The sequence below is a fragment of the Nematostella vectensis genome, chromosome 2 (assembly GCF_932526225.1).
Source record: "Nematostella vectensis chromosome 2, jaNemVect1.1, whole genome shotgun sequence".
NCBI classification, from domain to species: domain Eukaryota; kingdom Metazoa; phylum Cnidaria; class Anthozoa; order Actiniaria; family Edwardsiidae; genus Nematostella; species Nematostella vectensis.
Genome location: NC_064035.1, coordinates 2,320,767 through 2,341,543, shown reverse-complemented (window position 1 = coordinate 2,341,543; position 20,777 = coordinate 2,320,767). Strand labels below are relative to the sequence as shown.

At 42.9% G+C, this 20,777-nt stretch overlaps 2 protein-coding genes and 1 long non-coding RNA gene across 5 annotated transcripts; 2 read left to right on the top strand and 1 right to left on the bottom strand.

Moving 5' to 3' along the window:
• Positions 1–411: 411 nt before the first annotated feature.
• On the bottom strand, positions 412–11,654 carry LOC5515507 (non-homologous end-joining factor 1). 3 transcript variants are annotated; one of them, XM_048723355.1, is made up of 9 exons: positions 11,402–11,653; positions 10,536–10,909; positions 10,151–10,252; positions 9,943–10,050; positions 6,318–6,456; positions 5,815–5,876; positions 4,922–5,030; positions 3,581–3,708; positions 412–933 (listed from the first exon to the last, which is right to left on the bottom strand). In XM_048723355.1, exons 2-9 carry the CDS (start codon positions 10,704–10,706, stop codon positions 841–843), a joined length of 912 nt encoding a protein of 303 aa, XP_048579312.1. In that variant the 5' UTR covers positions 10,707–10,909; positions 11,402–11,653; the 3' UTR covers positions 412–840. The 3 variants fall into 3 exon arrangements, with proteins under 3 accessions (XP_048579312.1, XP_032241198.2, XP_032241199.2); XM_032385307.2 differs by having other exon boundaries at positions 10,536–11,653; XM_032385308.2 differs by lacking the exon at positions 10,151–10,252 and having other exon boundaries at positions 10,536–11,654.
• A 121-nt stretch (positions 11,655–11,775) lies between these two features.
• On the top strand, positions 11,776–14,651 carry LOC125560922. The gene is made up of 2 exons (XR_007306961.1): positions 11,776–13,545; positions 14,264–14,651. It is a non-coding gene; the product is annotated as an uncharacterized LOC125560922 (long non-coding RNA).
• A 3,421-nt stretch (positions 14,652–18,072) lies between these two features.
• LOC116619902 (uncharacterized protein K02A2.6) lies at positions 18,073–18,867 on the top strand. The gene has a single exon (XM_032385228.1). It carries the CDS (start codon positions 18,073–18,075, stop codon positions 18,865–18,867), a length of 795 nt encoding a protein of 264 aa, XP_032241119.1.
• Positions 18,868–20,777: the final 1,910 nt, after the last annotated feature.

Below are 20,777 nucleotides of genomic sequence, written 5' to 3'. Positions count from 1 at the left end.
GAGGTATATGGGTCTACCCGGGGCCACCAAAATCGCGTGGAAAAAAAGGAGTCACCGTGCATTTTAATAAGGTACGCGTCATCAAAGTCGTTAAAAATTGCTGAGTCAGAAAAATATATAATAAATTCTATACACTGGAGAGTCGTCAGATTTTTGGTTTAAAACATTCCAGTTGTTTCATATGATTATAGAATTCCGAGAACTTTGGTTGAAAACTATGGCGGCACATCCTTTTTTTTGGAAAATTACACAAGCGTCATTAATTCTTAATTGAGCCAGACACCTCACCAGATCATTTTTGAATTTTTTTTCAAAATAGTTGAGACACCAAGAAGTATAAAGACAAGCACATGGATACGTGCTGCCGCATCAGACTAAGTGCTCGCGACTAGACATACAGGGAAATTCATGTTCAGTTTTAACGTGAATTTTATTTTCATTGTCATAAATAGCATAGATAACATCAAGCATTGTAGAATAATATGCAGAAGAAATATTTTGAAGTTATTTTCTTCTAACAACTATGAAATTTTTTTTATCCGTTTGATTTGTGACATTGCGTATGAAAAACAAGCGCGCACGTGCTTTCTTGTATGCGCAGACGTGGATGCGCACGGCCAATGGGCACCGACCGGCCCCCATCATAAGCATAACAAATATAGACAAGTTTGTAAGAGTACAAGTGACTGTTAACTGTTTTTAACGTTATGTCATCACTAATACAAAAAAAACCGCAATATACTATATACTAATTCAGAATGATTTGCTGAGCTACCATCAAGTAGCCGTGCGCTGGTTTTTCCATGGTGACTTGGCTCCTTACCGTCTTTTCTCATAGATCTATAGCTTGATTTTCTTCTTTTTCCTTTTCTTTCTCTCAGCTTCATCAGCTAGTCGTTTTTTAAGCTCTTCTTGTCGCTGCAACTCCAGCTCCTGTTTGGCATATAACGACTATATAAGGACTAGGAACTAGGACATGTTTGGCATATAACGACTATATAAATACTAGGAACTAAGACATGTTTGGCATATAACGACTATATAAATACTAGGAACTAGGACATGTTTGGCATATAACGACTATATAAGAACTAGGAACTAGGACATGTTTGGCATTTAACGACTATATAAATACTAGGAACTAGGACATGTTTGGCATATAACGACTAAATAAATACTAGAAACTAGGACATGTTTGGCATATAACGACTATATAAATACTAGGAACTAGGACATGTTTGGCATATAACGACTATATAAATACTAGAAACTAGGACATGTTTGGCATATAACGACTAAATAAATACTAGAAACTAGGACATGTTTGGCATTTAACGACTATATAAATACTAGCAACTAAGACATTTAACGACTATATAAATACTAGAAACTAGGACATGTTTGGCATATAACGACTATATAAATACTAGCAACTAAGACATGTTTGGCATATTTTGACTAAATAAGAATTAGGAACAAGGACACGTTTCTGATGTTTGGCATATAACGATTCTATAAGAACTAGGACATGTTTGGCATATAACGATTATGTAAGGGTTAGATAATGGACGCGAGTGTTCTATGGGATTTAGGGCACGAATTAACAAAAATCTGCGAGTGCGCAGCACTCTATACAGCACTTATAACAGAAAACAGCATATAACAGCACTCTATACAGCACTTATAACAGATAAACAGCATATAACAGCACTCTATACAGCACTTGTAACAGATAAACAGCATATAACAGCACTCTATACAGCACTTGTAACAGATAAACAGCATATAACAGCACTCTATACAGCACTTATAACAGAAAACAGCATATAACAGCACTCTATACAGCACTTGTAACAGAAAAACAGCATATAACAGCACTCTATACAGCACTTGTAACAGATAAACAGCATATAACAGCACTCTATACAGCACTTGTAACAGATAAACAGCATATAACAGCACTCTATACAGCACTTATACCAGAAAAACAGCATATAACAGCACTCTATACAGCACTTATAACAGAAAAACAGCATATAACAGCACTCTATACAGCACTTATAACAGATAAACAGCATATAACAGCACTCTATACAGCACTTGTAACAGAAAAACAGCATATAACAGCACTCTATACAGCACTTGTAACAGAAAAACAGCATATAACAGCACTCTACACTATATACATACCTTACTGTGTAAAGTATCAGGCGAGGGAGAGGTCCCATAGGGGACTTCATATACATACCTTACTCTGTAAAGTATCAGGCGAGGGAGAGACTTCATATACATACCTTACTGTGTAAAGTATCAGGCGAGGGAGAGGTCCCATAGGGGACTTCATATACACACCTTACTGTGTAAAGTATCAGGCGAGGGAGAGGTCCCATAGGGGACTTCGTATACATACCTTACTGTGTAAAGTATCAGGTGAGGGAGAGGTCCCATAGGGGACTTCATATACACACCTTACTGTGTAAAGTATCAGGCAAGGAAAAGGTCTCATAGGGGACTTCATATACATACCTTACTGTGTAAAGTATCAGGCGAGGGAGAGGTCCCATAGGGGACTTCATATACATACCTTACTGTGTAAAGTATCAGGCGAGGGAGAGGTCCCATAGGGGACTTCATATACACACCTTACTGTGTAAAGTATCAGGCGAGGGAGAGGTCCCATAGGGGACTTCATATACATACCTTACTGTGTAAAGTATCAGGCGAGCGAGAGGTCCCATAGGGGACTTCATATACATACCTTACTGTGTAAAGTATCAGGCGAGGGAGAGGTCCTATAGGGGACTTCATATACATACCTTACTGTGTAAAGTATCAGGCGAGGGAGAGGTCCCATTGGGGACTTACTGTGTAAAGTATCAGGCAAGGAAAAGGTCTCATAGGGGACTTCATATACATACCTTACTGTGTAAAGTATCAGGCGAGGGAGGGAGAGGTCTCTTAGGGGACTTCATATACATACCTTACTGTGTAAAGTATCAGGCGAGGGAGAGGTCCCATAGGGGACTTCATATACACACCTTACTGTGTAAAGTATCAGGCGAGGGAGAGGTCCCATAGGGGACTTACTGTGTAAAGTATCAGGCAAGGAAGAGGTTTCATAGGGGACTTTATATACTTACCTTACTGTGTAAAGTATCAGGCGAGGGATAGGTCCCATAGGGGACTTCATATACACACCTTACTGTGTAAAGTATCAGGCGAGGGAGAGGTCCCATAGGGGACTTACTGTGTAAAGTATCAGGCAAGGAAGAGGTCTCATAGGGGACTTTATATACTTACCTTACTGTGTAAAGTATCAGGCGAGGGAGAGGTCCCATAGGGGACTTCATATACATACCTTACTGTGTAAAGTATCAGGCGAGGGAGAGGTCCCATTGGGGACTTACTGTGTAAAGTATCAGGCAAGGAAAAGGTCTCATAGGGGACTTCATATACATACCTTACTGTGTAAAGTATCAGGCGAGGGAGGGAGAGGTCTCTTAGGGGACTTCATATACATACCTTACTGTGTAAAGTATCAGGCAAGGGAGAGGTCCCATAGGGGACTTCATATACATACCTTACTGTGTAAAGTATCAGGCGAGGGAGGGAGAGGTCTCTTAGGGGACTTCACTGGAGATTTGCGCTGAACACCAGCTCCAGGACCAAGATCTTCTGATCCATCTAGGACATGTGTTGATGCTTCCTCTAAAATAACACCAGAAAGTATGATGGACAGTAAGGCCTTGATTAAACGGCATGAGGGTCACATGATCGTGCCGCTCGAGAAAAGTTTGTCAGATCTGACTATGCTAGCTAGCCGTTTATTGTGCACAAAATGAAGTTAATGAGAAGCTTGATCCAACTTTTATTGTGTGTGTGGAACTGTGGGGGGATCTCCCTAAAAAAAATGTACATATGCTTGTCCTATCCCTTAGGGTATAAAATTCACCCCAAGTGCTATCCCTTAGGGTTTTCTGGAAATCTGCTAACCCGTGTGTCTACCAGAAGACCTTACCCCCCAAAATAAAAATTCACTTCCACAGAGGAGTGCTTGATAGGAGAGTCTTAGAATCCCGTTAATATAACCCAGAAACATGTTTTACCTGCCATCCCTAAGGGTTAAAAGATCCAGAAACCACACCCATTTTGCTATCCCTTTGTGTTAAAATGCATTTTCTCGACGAGCATAATAAACATTTTTTAGGGGGAGTCCCCCTGGGTGTCAGACACCAACCAAACCAGAATGGTGCGACTCTGATACCCTTAACGATGATACGTTTAATCTAGGGCTGAGGGAACGAATTTCTTCCACTCATGTTATAGAGCCTGGAAGTCATTTTTAGAACAGGTATCTATTAGTAGACTAGTGTTGCTAGGATATACGTAAGGACTGGCAGATCAGAAGTCATATCTAAAAACAGATGTCATTGGAACAGATTTGTTTGGCCTTCAAGCAGCAACAAGGATGAATTTGTTCTCTATTAAATAAATCATACTTTCTTGTATCGTCGTTTAAAATTAAAATACCATAACCATTAAGTATATAGGGGTGCCCAAGCACACTGTACGAGTGTTAATATTGTTAATCACATTTTCACAGATAAGTGGGATAAGAGAGAACACGGGATAAGAGAGTACATGGGATAAGAGAGTAAGTGTGAGAGAGGGAGAGAGGGGGGGTGCAAGTGTGAGGGAAGATGAGAAGTGTGAGGGGATGGGGTTTGGGGTGTGTTAATTGTGTCCAAACTATTTCCACCATTTTAGTGATGCTAAAAAATGTTTAATCAGTTTTTCACTGAGCCTGTCACGTCTTGTTAGCAGCGTTTTTAGACATGATCTGTTAATAAAGGGTGTGTTCCAATTGGCCTGTCGCATCTCTTTGACATGATCTGTCGATAACAAGTGGGTTCTAACTTACCTTTCGCACTTTGTAAGCATTGTTTCTTAGACATGATCTGTTGATAAAGGTCTTGCCCTGATAATGAGAAGCAATGTCTGGCGGAGTGCAAAATACACTCAGGAAATCCCTGAAGAGCAAAAAAAAAAAAAACACAGAACAGCTTACTGGCATTTGATACGTGTATTTCCCTTTTTATAAAGGCCAAAAGCCCATTTAAAAAACAAAAAATTAATTATGTCAATGAAACATTTGTTAAAAGAAAATGAAAGTCCTGAATATTTTATATGATGGGAGTTAGTGAAATCTTTGACAGGACTACAATACTTAGTACAAAATTGGCAACAGAGTTGGCAAAAAGTGTGGTGAGGGTTCAAGGCAAAAATTCAGGAAGATCCCCAGGGTTGATTTAGAACCAAAATGTGGGTGCTGTAGATCATTCATTTATAGTGGTAATTGGAGCCCTAGCAGGCTTAGAAATATTGGGGGACACACTACAGAAACATTAAAAAAATATTTGGGGTGCAGCCTTCCCCTTATAATGTTTGAAAATATTGGGGCAAGCATATAACCATATGTGGGGTGTGGTGTGGAGGGGAGTCAGACTATGATTCCACTTTTAAAAACCCTGTCTTGTAACCCAGTGGAGACATCCCACGCCTTATTCAGAAACCTCCCCTAGTGGGAGGGGATTAAAAAGCCCATATCCACCACACCTTTGTAAGAGATCTTGAAATAACAATCTAAAATCAAAATCTTGAGCTACATTTTTTCAAATTCAGTTTAAAACAAAAATTGTCATAAATAAGCCAAAGCAAATGAATGCTTTCTAACCCTTGGTACTTTTGCTCGGGTAACAAAATGGTTTCAGATAAAGTCTCTTTAATGCATAGGATCAATAACCAAGAACTTACAGGGGATAGCAGCATTGTTTTGCAGAATTCCTCTTCATTGAAAACCTGTGTCTCAAGATTTCCTATAAAGCATTATTTAAATGTGTAAAAAAAAAAACAGCAGAATAGTTTTCCATTCAGCTTAAGTGCAAGCAAGAACAAAGGGACAACAACAAGACAACAACAACAACAACAACAACAACAACAAGATCTATGAGCATAGGATATAGAAGCCAGTATCAAATCCACCTTTAATAACCAGTCAAGCTTTATTCTCATGAAACAGTGCCATAGCAGGCCTAGAAATAGGGGTGGGAGGGGGCACAACACGTCATTTTCTTATAATTTTTGAAAATAATGGGGGGCACATGACCAAGTGCCACACCCCTGCTACAGCCTGTGAAATATATTTTGTCATTTTCTCAGTTTTTATTGGCACAACTATGACATGTTATATTGCCATATAGTATTATAGTCTGAGTCTTATCAATGTGTTAGGTTAGTATAGTAAAAACAAATCTTACTTCTGGAGAGTTTATATCCTGAATCCTTATAATCAGCTAATTCTGCATCTTTTTTGGTCAGCATTCTACATAGCTCTTGTTCTCTTCGCTGCAGTTCAGCTACCATTGCTAGCAATGGGTGTGTGATATGGGTGAAGATCTGAAAAATATCAACAAGTCAGTCATGATGCTCAGCACAGCCCACAACAGGAATTGAAGAACAAATGTTTGCTTGGCATGGAGGAGGGGATGGAAAAATGTTTGCTCGGGTGATGGAAGAACATTTGCTTGGGGAAAAGGATGGAGGAATGTTTGCTTGAGGAAGGGGATAGAGGAATGTTTGCTTGGGGAAGGGGACAGTGGAATGTTTGCTTGGGGGAGGGGATAGAGGAATGTTTGCTGGGGGTAGGGGATAGAGGAATGTTTGCTTGGGGAAGGGGACAGTGGAATGTTTGCTTGGGGAAGGGGACAGTGGAATGTTTGCTTGGGGGAGGGGATAGAGGAATGTTTGCTGGGGGTAGGGGATAGAGGAATGTTTGCTTGGGGAAGGGGACAGTGGAATGTTTGCTTGGGGTAGGGGATAGAGGAATGTTTGCTGGGGGTAGGGGATAGAGGAATGTTTGCTGGGGGTAGGGGATAGAGGAATGTTTGCTGGGGGTAGGGGATAGAGGAATGTTTGCTTGGGGTAGGGGATAGAGGAATGTTTGCTTGGGGGAGGGGACAGTGGAATGTTTGCTTGGGGGAGGGGATAGAGGAATGTTTGCTTGGGGGAGGGGATAGAGGAATGTTTGCTTGGGGGAGGGGACAGTGGAATGTTTGCTTGGGGGAGGGGATAGAGGAATGTTTGCTTGGGGTAGGGGATGGAGGAATGTTTGCTTGGGGTAGGGGATAGAGGAATGTTTGCTTGGGGGAGGGGATAGAGGAATGTTTGCTTAGGGTAGGGGATAGAGGAATGTTTGCTTGGGGGAGGGAATAGAGGAATGTTTGCTTGAGGAAGGGGATAGAGGAATGTTTGCTTGGGGGAGGGGATAGAGGAATGTTTGCTTGGGGGAGGGGATAGAGGAATGTTTGCTTGGGGGAGGGGATAGAGGAATGTTTGCTTGAGGAAGGGGATAGAGGAATGTTTGCTTGGGGAAAAGGATGGAGGAATGTTTGCTTGGGGGAGGGGACAGTGGAATGTTTGCTTGGGGGAGGGGATAGAGGAATGCTTGCTTGGGGGAGGGGATAGAGGAATGTTTGCTTGGGGGAGGGGATAGAGGAATGTTTGCTTGGGGGAGGGAATAGAGGAATGTTTGCTTGAGGAAGGGGATAGAGGAATGTTTGCTTGAGGAAGGGGATGGAGGAATGTTTGCTTGGGGGAGGGGATAGAGGAATGTTTGCTTGGGGGAGGGGATAGAGGAATGTTTGCTTGGGGGAGGGGATAGAGGAATGTTTGCTAGGGGGAGGGGATAGAGGAATGTTTGCTTGAGGACGGGGATAGAGGAATGTTTGCTGGGGGTAGGGGATAGAGGAATGTTTGCTTGGGGGAGGGGATAGAGGAATGTTTGCTTGGGGTAGGGGATAGAGGAATGTTTGCTTGGGGGAGGGGATAGAGGAATGTTTGCTTGGGGGAGGGGATAGAGGAATGTTTGCTTGGGGGAGGGGATAGAGGAATGTTTGCTTGGGGGAGGGGATAGAGGAATGTTTGCTTGAGGAAGGGGATAGAGGAATGTTTGCTTGGGGGAGGGGATAGAGGAATGTTTGCTTGGGGGAGGGGATAGAGGAATGTTTGCTTGGGGGAGGGGATAGAGGAATGTTTGCTTGGGGTAGGGGATAGAGGAATGTTTGCTTGAGGAAGGGGATAGAGGAATGTTTGCTTGGGGGAGGGGATAGAGGAATGTTTGCTTGGGGGAGGGGATAGAGGAATGTTTGCTTGAGGAAGGGGATAGAGGAATGTTTGCTTGGGGGAGGGGATAGAGGAATGTTTGCTTGGGGGAGGGGATAGAGGAATGTTTGCTTGGGGAAGGGGATAGAGGAATGTTTGCTTGGGGTAGGGGATAGAGGAATGTTTGCTTGGGGGAGGGGATAGAGGAATGTTTGCTGGGGGTAGGGGATAGAGGAATGTTTGCTGGGGGGAGGGGATAGAGGAATGTTTGCTTGGGGGAGGGGATAGAGGAATGTTTGCTGGGGGTAGGGGATAGAGGAATGTTTGCTTGGGGGAGGGGATAGAGGAATGTTTGCTTGGGGGAGGGGATAGAGGAATGTTTGCTTGGGGGAGGGGATAGAGGAATGCTTGCTTGGGGGAGGGGATAGAGGAATGTTTGCTTGGGGGAGGGGATAGAGGAATGTTTGCTTGGGGTAGGGGATAGAGGAATGTTTGCTTGGGGTAGGGGATAGAGGAATGTTTGCTGGGGGTAGGGGATAGAGGAATGTTTGCTTGGGGAAAAGGATGGAGGAATGTTTGCTTGGGGGAGGGGATAGAGGAATGTTTGCTTGGGGGAGGGGATAGAGGAATGTTTGCTTGGGGGAGGGAATAGAGGAATGTTTGCTTGGGGGAGGGGATAGAGGAATGCTTGCTTGGGGGAGGGGATAGAGGAATGTTTGCTTGGGGGAGGGGATAGAGGAATGTTTGCTTGGGGGAGGGGATAGAGGAATGTTTGCTGGGGGTAGGGGATAGAGGAATGTTTGCTTGGGGAAAAGGATGGAGGAATGTTTGCTTGGGGGAGGGGATAGAGGAATGTTTGCTTGGGGGAGGGGATAGAGGAATGTTTGCTTGGGGTAGGGGATAGATGAATGTTTGCTGGGGGTAGGGGATAGAGGAATGTTTGCTTGGGGTAGGTTATAGAGGAATGTTTGCTTGGGGAAAAGGATGGAGGAATGTTTGCTTGGGGGAGGGGATAGAGGAATGTTTGCTTGGGGGAGGGGATAGAGGAATGTTTGCTGGGGGAATGGGAGGAATGTTTGCTTGGGGGAGGGGATAGAGGAATGTTTGCTTGGGGGAGGGGATAGAGGAATGTTTGCTTGGGGGAGGGGATAGAGGAATGTTTGCTTGGGGGAGGGGATAGAGGAATGTTTGCTTGGGAAAGGGGATAGAGGAATGTTTGCTGGGGGAATGGGAGGAATGTTTGCTTGGGGGAGGGGATAGAGGAATGTTTGCTTGGGGGAGGGGATAGAGGAATGTTTGCTGGGGGAATGGGAGGAATGTTTGCTTGGGGGAGGGGATAGAGGAATGTTTGCTTGGGGGAGGGGATAGAGGAATGTTTGCTTGGGGGAGGGGATAGAGGAATGTTTGCTGGGGGAATGGGAGGAATGTTTGCTTGTGGGGGGGGGATTGAATGTTTGCTTGGGTGAGGGGAAAGAAGAATTATGTTATTGTTATTGTTATTGGGGGTTTTAAATTCTTAAGCCCTATTCATAAGAACGTGGGGGATAACCTGGGTTTTTATGCACAGGATTTTAAACTGTTCAACCAATTTGTTGTTGGTTGCATATGTACCACTTAAACCCCTTCTGATGCCCCTGCTTGGAAGAGGGATGGAAGAATGTTTGCTTGGAGGAGGAAATATAGAGTTTGCATAGGGGAGGCCTAATAGTGGAGCGTCATTCTACTCTCATCCCCAACCCCTAGGGTTCCAAGTCATGAAAGGCACAGGTAGCCCAAACACACATGTTCTGGAGCCTTTGTGGTACAGTGGAATTCCCAGACAAATGGAACACCAGCCTGAAGCTTTGTCTTCATGCGTAGAACCAGTTTCTTGTCATCAATAATGTCATCCTGAAAGGGGAAAAGACTGGCCATATTGTAATAATTCCTTCTATAAATCAAAAATCGTGGTATATAATCACAACACAAAAGTATGGACCAATACACCTACCACTACGATATCATATGAGGTTTCCTTATCTTGACTATGCACAAGTTTCTTAAGGTGCTTTTGAAGAAAGCTCATTTCTGCCTCAAGATTTGGGTTAAATTCCTATGGTAAAAAGTCACGCAATGTAAAAGGGCTCTATAATTTAAGAAAGCATTTTTAATAGAATCATTTTCTGGCCAGCATAGATTAATTACAGTATTTGCAGGCCAGGAAATTTGATTATTATTTATCTGCAATTACACTTCGAGATTAAATGAGCTCTGAGTTAAAATTCAATGGGGGGAAAAGGCCGATTTGTAAAGCCAAAAACGTCATTATGCACCATTAATGATAGTCCACTAGTGTGATTTGAGTAGAAAAAACTTTACGTATATATAAAACCTACCTTGGCCCTGTGTAGAAAGTCCTTCCCTTCTACTCTTTCAAACCATAGACGCTTAAAATCGCTTATATAGATTTCGTATGATGATTCTGAGTCGCCAAATGAGCTTTTGACTACGAAATCGCGGTATTGAATGTGGAAATATTTCCAAGGAACACACTCTAACGAAGCCATCTGCAACTCTGCTGCTTTGGTAGGTAGGTACTTCACATATGATCGGTAAAGTGTGTTCAAGGTACAATATAAGTGAACTGCACCCCGGCAACCTTAGAGGGCGGCAACCTTAGAGAGCCATCCTTAGGTGTACTTGGCCAGGCCTTAGGTGTCCTTGGCTGTCCTTAGGTGTCCTTGGCCGTCCTTAGGTGTATCTAACCGTCCTATAGATATGTTTATTTAACCTTTAGCAGCGTGAGAGCTGAATTACAGGCTAAGCGCAACATTTACTAATTCAAACAATACGAATATTTAACAGTGACAAATTCAGAAAAACGTTTAGTGTGATATTTCTTAAATCTATGCGTCTGCTGGTGTCTTAACGAGTAATAGTTAGTTTTTCTCGATCTTCTACTATCTGCTATATGCTAAAGCGGATTCTGGCGATTCAAGTTTTTCATAAAGGCCTCACATGCAAGATGCCTACGGTCCTCTAGTGTCTGGAGACCAGACAGCCGCAGGGCATCCTGGTATTGGCAACCAGGCATAATTATCTTAAGTGCTCTCCTCTGGATCTTTTCCAGGGCTTCAGAGAGGTAACACGGAATATTTGAAAAAATGACTGAGGCATATTCAGTGACAGATCGAATTAGTGAGCAGTATACAGTTACCATATCTTCTACGGGTACACCACATTTCTTAAGTGTTAGGTGTACCTAGCCGTCCTTAGGTGCCCTTGGCCGTCCTTAGATGTCCTTGGCCGTTCTAAGATGTACTTGGGCATCATTGAGTGTCCTTGGCCGTCCTTAGGTGTACTTGGCCGTCCATAGGTGTACCTAACCATGGTTAGGTGTACCAAACCGTCGTTAGGTGTACCTAGCCGTCCTTAGGTGTACCTTGCCGTACTTAGGTGTCCTTGGCCGTTCTTAGGTGTACCTGGCCGTCCTTAGGTGTCCCTGGCCGTCTTTAGATGTACCTAGCCGTCCTTAGGTGTACCTAGCCGTCCTTAGGTTTCCTTGGCCGTCCTTAGGTGTACCTAGCCGTACTTAGGTGTCCTTGGCCGTCCTTAGGTGTACCTAGCCGTCCTTAGTGTAGTAATCTAATATCTTAATGATTACGTCATATTGATCACATGATCACAAATATTGTAATTAGCATATAGCACATGTATGATTAGGAACGAGTTGAATCACACAGATCTACAATAAACACGTACCGTCTTCACTCATGGCTTTCTGATAGTAGAACCACGATAAGGACACAACATTTGGCGACGAGGAATAGGAATTATCAGCAAAGCAGAAGAGTAGAAGAATGACAAATGACACGGCAGATACAAGTTCGGGCGCAAGTAGCGCGGCGACCAACCCGAACAACATCACCGTAGTAAACCGACAACTCAGTATCAAACCCTTCCACATCAACACCGACACCAATGACACGGCAATCCGTTGGGTAAGTGGAAGAAGGACATCGAAAGACAGTTTCGCTTCTTTGGAATAACAGAACCAGAAACAAAGAAAGACGGCCTGATAATCTACGGGAGGATCCGCGAAGTAGCGCAGAAATGCGAATTCACAGATGAGAACGAGGTGATTCGAGATCATTTAATCAAGACTATGAAAAGCGCTCAACTACGACTCAAGACTATAAGAAAGAACTTAACTCTGTCACAGATACTAGACGAAGCAGCGATAGATGAAGAATCAAGCGCGCAAGCGGCAGCCATCGAAAGGAAGCTTAAGGAGGATTCGGAATCTCAAAGGGTAAAATAAATCACAAAGCGACACACGCGCGACCAACACCACAAAGAATGCGACCGATGCGGAGCAAAACACAGCACAGGCAATTGCAGAGCCTATGGAGCAGAATGCCACAAATGCGGGAAAAGAAATCACTAAGCTCGAATGTGTAGGAGCGGCGCAAAAACAAAAGACGAAACAACCTCAGAATGGCAAGACCAACGCGGGTAACATCAATCAAGGAACTTCGGAAGCAGAACCAAAGAAAAGGACGCCGAAAAATTCGACACGTGGAGCGAGAAAGCGACACCGAATCAAGCGAAACAGAGAGCGACGAAGATATCAACCGGATACTCAAACATGTAAATATCCGCAAGACAAGCAGGGGTGGATCCAGGGTAGTTTACGTGAGTTCCGGAACACACTCAAAGTTTTTCAGACCAAGTTATTTTGAACTTAAATGGCTTTTTAAAAAATACTCCGATATCCCTAGAAACTATTGGCTTGTCTGTGGAAATCATTCAATCTCCTGTATTTTTGGTTTTTAATTAAATTAAACACGTAAAAAGATGCCTTATCGTCTTTATTATTCTTATGCGACTTCACGGAGCGCCCTGGATCACGAGCTTTGGATTTGAGCTTCGATTACTTTTCGGGAACCTTCGGAAATCCGTCGGATAAGATCGGAAAATATTGTCACCAATTTGCAAGCGAGGGGGTGGGTGAGGTGTTATTATAGTTAGCCCTGGAGGAACACACTCAAAACCTCGCGCGATTGGCTGGAAATTTTTTCATTGTGTTGGAACTCACTCAAAACCATTTTTGATTGGCTAACTCACTTGGAAACCACCGCGGAAACTATCGACAAAAGTATAAAACGGTCTGTACCTCCCCCAACGGTCTTCTTTCGTTTGCCTTCACTAGAGTCTCAGTACTTGCATCGGAGTTTACGAAGGAATTAGTTAACAAATTGCACTAGTTTTTACTCTTTATGGCTCGTGCTCCTGTCTGTCGGAAGGAGGATTGTTCTCCCTACGACATTGGCTTAGTCTTCGACAAGATCGCCAGCTATTCGCCTCAGGACAAGTTGAAATTCATCGAAAATGTATGGAAACCAGGTGAGCTTTTCGATTTCCCAGTGTCAATAGAGAATGGAAAATCTCGCAAGTTTGTTTTAAACTGGCTAAAGAAATATCCATGGCTAGCCTACTCTAAATATTACAATGGAGTGTTTTGCTTAGCTTGTGTTTGTTTCGGAGTCCAGTGTGGGCGAAACGCTAGTAAGTTAGACAAATTATTGAAGTCTCCTCTTACAAATTGGACTTCGGCCGCTTCGCGCTTTACAAAACACGCGCAATGAAATTGTGAAATTCACAAATTTTCTATGATTGCTATAGAAGAATTTAAGAAAATGATGCGAACAGACGCTGTCCCGATAAATCTGCAGTTAAATAACATCGTTCAACAGCAAATTGCTAGAAACCGTGAGATCCTTAGGTCCCTTTTTAAAACAATTATTTTCTGTGGGAAAAACAATATCCCACTCAGGGGCTTGAGGGATAGTGACCCCACTAATGCTGCCCTAGCTGGTACTTTCCAGGCACTGCTTGAATTCCGGGTAGATAGTGGTGACCAAATACTGGAGCAGCACCTATAAAATGCACCAAGAAATGCCACATACATTTCAAAGACCACCCAGAATCAAATGATATCAACTGTTGGTGCTCATATTTTAAATAATTTATCTCAAGAAATGAGGGATAGTAAATATTTTTCTGTAATGGCAGATGAAGCGGCTGATATAGCAAACAAAGAAAATCTTTCTGTTGTGATTAGATTTCTCGACTCAACCAAAAACTTCAGAGAAGAATTTATTGGATTTTATATTTGTAAGGAGGGAACAACAGGAGAGGCCATCAAAGACTTTATAACTGCAGCTGTAGTACCCTTAGGGTTGATGATGGAAGACTGTCGTGGCCAATGTTATGATGGCGCTGGCAATATGGCTGGACGACTTAATGGAGCCTCCTCGTTAATCAGAGCAGAACATGAGAAGGCAATTTTTGTCCATTGCATGAATCACCAGCTGAATTTGTGTATTGCCAATACCTGCCAAATACCAAATGTCAGAAACATGATGGATGTTGTGCGAAAGCTTTTTTAATTTTTTGACAACTCTCCCAAGCGACAAGAACATTTAGAATTCAAGATCATAGAACTTTTGCAAAAAAACAAAAACAAAAAAAAAACCACACTGCTTTAATTAATGTATGCCGCACCCGATGGATTGAAAGGATAGATGCTATGGACCGAATAGTTGAGCTTCCCATCCAGTCACAGCTACACTAGAAGATATCTCAATGAACAGACACAAGCATGAAAATACCAACTGGAATCCTACCAGCAGACAAGATGCCCAATCATTACTTAATGCTATCAACTTTTCCTTTATTGTTGCTATTGTTATTGTCAGACATATTTTGGCACTAACTAAGCGACTTACAGTGAAGCTGCAAAGTAAAGCTATGGATATCCTGAAAGCTAAAGAAGAACTTGCTCTTCTGATATCAGTTCTCACAGAAATGAGCAATGACATTGATGCCACACACCATGAACTGTACCAGGATGCAGTGACTATCGCAAGACAAGTAGATGTACAACCAGATATGCCAAGGGTAGCTCAGAGACAGACACATAGACCCAATGCTCCTGCTTCAAATCCTGAAGACTATTAACAAAATAAATCTGACCAGAGTTTTCCTAGACCATGAACTCGAGCAGCTCGATTCTAGATTCAAGGATGATGTATTTATCTGCTACAAAGGTATTTCGATCATACCCTCTGTTTTGATTGCTACTGATGACTGGAAGCCTAATGTTTTAGAATTTTGTAACTATTACAGACAGGACATGCCAAATTATATAGGTTTACAGGCAGAGCTTTTATTATGGGAGAGATTATGAAAGGGGAGGGATAACAGAGGAGAAGTGATTCCAGACACTCTTAGGCTACACTGGAGGATATTGACAGATGCATATGTCAATATTTATTTCATTTTAAAGATCCTGATCACACTTCCAATTTCATCTGCTTCTTGTGAGAGATCCATTTCATCCCTTCGAAATCTTAAAACCTATTTAAGAAGCACAATGACTGAGGACAAATTGAATGGGCTGGCACTAATGTATACCCACAAAGACATGGATTTAGACCTGGACAGAATAATAGATTTATTTGCTCAATTGCACCCTAGGAGAATGAGAATGGCAAACATATTAACTTAAATTTTTGCACCATCTGTTTCTAGAGGGCTTGTGAGTTATGTTCCATCTGGGTCTTACCCTTAAACTGATGGATAACAGCTACAGAAACTCAAACTGGTGCCTGTATAACTTTCTTAAAAAGTCATTTCTAGATGTTTTTTTTATATAGTGATTATTTCAATTTTTCTATTGACACTGGGATTTCATGTAAAGCTCAAATGGTTTACAAACATTTCCCTGTGCTCCAGAAGCTGCAGTTTCAGATGATAAAAAAGGGGAGTATTTTTCAAATTATATATATATTTTATAATCATTTAGTACTTCTCATTTTTATGACTTGATATTAATGTTGTATTTTTCTCCAGAGCTCCAGTTACTGCAGTCCCCAAGGATGAAAAAGGGGAGTTTTCATTCAAATTATATTGTCTATAATTTGTACATATCTTTTGTATATGACATATGATATTAATATTGGATTTTTTTTTTCTTATTATCTTGAAAACTCCTGGACCAAGGACCAACCACAGGCTTGCCATCTATAAGTACCATTTTTCCTTCTCCTGCTCAAAGACAGTTAGTAGGCAGCTATATTGGACATAGACCAGTGGCACCGGTTTGGATACCAGAAACTTTTTGTAGAGCAAGGTGTTCCATGTACCACCTTCAACAAAATAAAACTTTTTTTGCCTTTATGATAGCATGTTTTTTTGTTCTTTTTGGGGTAATTAACTTTTCTGAAAATGCAGAAAATGGCATTTATAGAGCTTGAAATTTCAAATTTTCTTGGGGGAGCATGCCCCCAAACACCCCTATTGTTGGTGTTTCGGTGGAAACTACTCACTCAAAAACCTGGATCCACCCCTGACAAGCACAGTTCCATCCTCGACGAAAGCAAACAAATGCAGGATCTGGATAAACGGAGTCAAAACAACCATCGAACCGGACACCGGAGCCGATGCGAACGTCATGGACGAACAACATCTAAAAACACTTCAAAACGCCCAACCGGAAGTGCAGCTAATGAAAACAACGCTGAAACTCAAAACGCTTACAGAGGACCTTCCCGTAATCGGTGAAATCAACGTGACCATAGCCAATGAGACCCGAAGTACCGTAGCAAGGATCGCGATTATCGGCGGAACCATCGACTCGCTACCACTACTAGGCAGAGAGACACTTGAAGAACTTGGGATGGTGAAATTCGATGCAACCGGACGCCTGAAGCAACCCAACAAACACATACACAAGGTACAGACCGGAAACGGGCAGCTGGATCAAATAGTCAACAATCACACACAGCTCTTTTCGGAGATCGGAAAAGCACGACGAGACGGGAAAGATATCGAAATCCACCTACCCATGCAAGACGACGCACAGCCTATCATCCAGGAACCGAGGCGAGTTCCATCACCTGATAGAGCCACTAAAGAAAAGGATGAAAAAGTTCGTCGATAACGACATCATGGAGCCTGTCCCGGAACACGAATCGATAACATGTTGTTCACCATTAGTGGCCCAACCAAAACCGAAGAAGCCAGGAGACATCAGAGTGAGTCTGGATCTCCGAGTGCTCAACAAATCAATGCAGCGCACACGACAAGTCCAAGCACCAATTACCGAGGACTTCATCGCAACATTCAAGGACTGTCGAATGTTTAGCAAACTAGACATGAATCACGGATACCACCAGTTTGCACTAGACGAGGAATCGCGAAAGCTGATGACATTCTCCACCCCAGAAGGCAACTATCGGTACAGACGGCTAGCGTTCGGCGGCGTTAACAGCCAATACCTATTCGACGCGGAAATTAACCGTATTCTCTCAGGACTCCAGCGAGTGCTGAACAAACAAAGACGACCACAACAAGAACGTCGAGGCAGTATTAAAGCGACTGGAAGCGCACAACTTAACACTGAGAAGAGAGAAATGCGAGTTCGGCAAGACAGTCGAGTTCCACGGACATCTCTTCACATCAGAGGGTCTTAAACCCAGTCCAAACAAGATAAAAGCAGTACGAGAATGCGCACCACCGCAGTCTAAAGAGGAACTCGTATCATTTCTTCAAAAAATGGCATACCTGTCTCGCTACATCACCAACTTCTCATGTCGATGCGAACCTCTGAGGAGACTGACACACAAAGACGCAAGGTTTGAATGGAACGACGAGCAGCAAAAGGCGTTTGAAGACCTGAAGAGAGCGATAACTACTGCACCAGTCCTGATTCCCTACAAGCCTGAACGGCAAACGCTGATTATCTGCGACGGCAGCCCAACTGGACTAGGAGGCGGTTTATTTTAGAAGACTGACGAAGGATACCAACCCGAAGAAGAGTTTATCACATCAACAGCACTTAAACCAACCCGGAAGAAACTTAGGAAGATGTTTGCTACACACGGTGTACCAAAAGTCGTACAAACCGACAACGGACCACCGTTCAATTCCACAGAATTAACAGAGTTTGCAGCTGAAGAAGGATTCATACATAAGAAAATCACACCAAGACACCCGAAAGCTCAAGGCCAAGTCAAAGGCTTTAACAAGCTTATAAACAAGATAGCGACTATTGCTAACCAAGAACACATAGATGTACACGAAGCGACATACGACATGCTATCAGCCTACAGAGACACACCACACCCTGCTACAAAGAAGACACCCTATGAATTGATGATGAACAGAGAAGTAAGAACGAAATTGGAACACTTCCCAACAGACAAACCGACACAGGATAGGGAAATACGACGCAACGACAGCAAGTACAAAGAACAAACAAAAATGTACCACGACAAAAGACACAGAGCAACAAAACACAAGCTCGCAGTAGGACAAGCCATTCTGATCAAGCGGGGCAAGAAAACAAAAGCCCAAACACCATATGAACCGCACATCTATACCATCACTGAAATCAAAGGATCAAAAGTCAAGGCAAGAAGAATCGGAGATGGAAAGATTATATGTCAAGATGCATCAAGAGTTAAACAACTGAAGTCTGCGACACAGAACATACAGGAAGAAAGAGAGGAAGAAGGTAGAGATATCAAAAAGATACCACCATGCTTCAAGGAGCAAATACACCAGCCAATACACCAGCCAGAAGTGACTACACAGCCAAGACGATCAGGACGGAAACACATTTCTATATTCGACCGGAGACTGCGAGATTATTCGAAGTAATATCATTATGAACTAAATGGAAAGAACAAAGAACAATCAAAATGAGACACATTATTGTTACAGTTATGTATTGATTTAAAATATTTCCAGATTATGATTGTACATAGAAATGATTCTCTATAATTATATATACATATAAGTATCTGAAAAGGGAGGAATGTAGTAATCTAATATCTTAATGATTACGTCATATTAATCACATGATCACAAATATTGTAATTAGCATATAGCACATGTATGATTAGGAAAGAGTTGAATCACACAGATCTACAATAAACACGTACCGCCTTCACTCATGGCTTTCTGATAGTAGAACCACAATAAGGTCACAACACTTAGGTGTACCTAGCCGTCCTTAGGTGTCCTTGGCCGTCCTTAGGTGTACCTAGCCGTCCTTAGGTGTCCTTGGCCGTCCTTAGGTGTACCTAGCCGTGCTTAGGTGTCCTTGGCCGTCCTTAGGTGTACCTAGCCGTCCTTAGGTGTCCTTGGCCGTCCTTAGGTGTCCTTGGCCGTCCTTAGGTGTACTTGACTGTCCTTAGGTGCACCTAGCCATCCTTAGGTGTACCTTCCCGTCCTTAGGTGTACCTTGCCGTCCTTAGGTGTACCTTGCCGTCCTTAGGTGTACTTGACCGTCCTTAGGTGTACCTAGCCGTCCTTAGGTGTACCTAGCCGTCCTTAGGTGTCCTTGGCCGTCCTTAGGTGTACCTTGCCGTCCTTAGGTGTCCTTGGCCGTCCTTAGGTGTCCTTGGCCATCCTTAGGTGTACCTAGCCGTTCTTAGGTGTACCTTGCCGTCCTTAGGTGTACCTTGCCGTCCTTTGGTGTACCTTGCCATCCTTAGGTGTACTTGACCGTCCTTAGGTGTGCCTGACTGTCCTTAGGTGTACCTTGCCGTCCTTAGGTGTCCTTGGCCGTCTTTAGATGTAACTGGCCGTCCTTAGGTGTCCTTGGCCGTTCTTAGGTGTACCTGGCCGTCCTTAGGTGTCCTTGGCCGTCCTTAGATGTCCTTGGGCATCATTGGGTGTCCTTGGCCGTCCGTAGGTGTACCTGGCCGTCCTTAGGTGTCCTTGACCGTCCTTAGGTGTTCTTGGCCGTTCTTAGGTGTACCTGGCCGTCCATAGGTGTCCTTGGCCGTCCTTAGGTGTACCTGGCCGTCCTTAGGTGTCCTTGGCCGTCCTTAGATGTCCTTGGACGTCCTTAGATGATTAATTTTCGTTAAATTATGTCTATTCTATGAACAAGTTGCTAGCCGTTGTTTAATTGTACCTCGTTAGCTTATAACCATCACGAAATAAGCGAACATAAAGGGTGGTAATGGGGCGGGAACACTTTCTTTTATTCATACGAACATAATATGTTTATTTAAGTTCTTATTTATTTTTCATATTTCTTTATTTGTAGTAACGCCTGAGAACTAAATGAAAAAAGGTGCCAAATAAGATGATTGATTGATATGTCCTCTAGTAACATTGAGCAATACGGTAATGTCTACTATCGTAACATTGAGCTATATGTGCAGGGGGGTAATGTCTACTATAGTAACATTGAGCTATACGTGCAGGGGGGGTAATGTCTACTATAGTAACATTGAGCTATACGTGCAGGGGGGGTAATGTCTACTATAGTAACATTGAGCTATATGTGCAGGGGGGTAATGTCTACTATAGTAACATTGAGCTATATGTGCAGGGGGGTAATGTCTACTAAGGTAACATTGAGCTATATGTGCAGGGGGGGTAATGTCTACTATAGTAACATTGAGCTATACGTGCAGGGGGGTAATGTCTACTATAGTAACATTGAGCTATACGTGCAGGGGGGTAATGTCTACTATAGTAACATTGAGCTATATGTGCAGGGGGGGTTATGTCTACTATAGTAACATTGAGCTATATGTGCAGGGGGGGTAATG

Bases quoted from the DNA above. Each gene is read 5' to 3' on its own strand.
- LOC116619902 (XM_032385228.1), top strand. From the start codon at position 18,073: ATGTTTGCTACACACGGTGTACCAAAAGTCGTACAAACCGACAACGGA.
- LOC5515507 (XM_032385307.2), bottom strand. From the start codon at position 10,706: ATGGCTTCGTTAGAGTGTGTTCCTTGGAAATATTTCCACATTCAATAC. The intron at 10,253-10,535 runs GTAGGTTTTATA...TTTTTACCATAG, and splicing joins ACTTTCTACACAGGGCCAAG to GAATTTAACCCAAATCTTGA. The intron at 5,877-6,317 runs GTAAGATTTGTT...AATGCTTTATAG, and splicing joins AGGATATAAACTCTCCAGAA to GAAATCTTGAGACACAGGTT.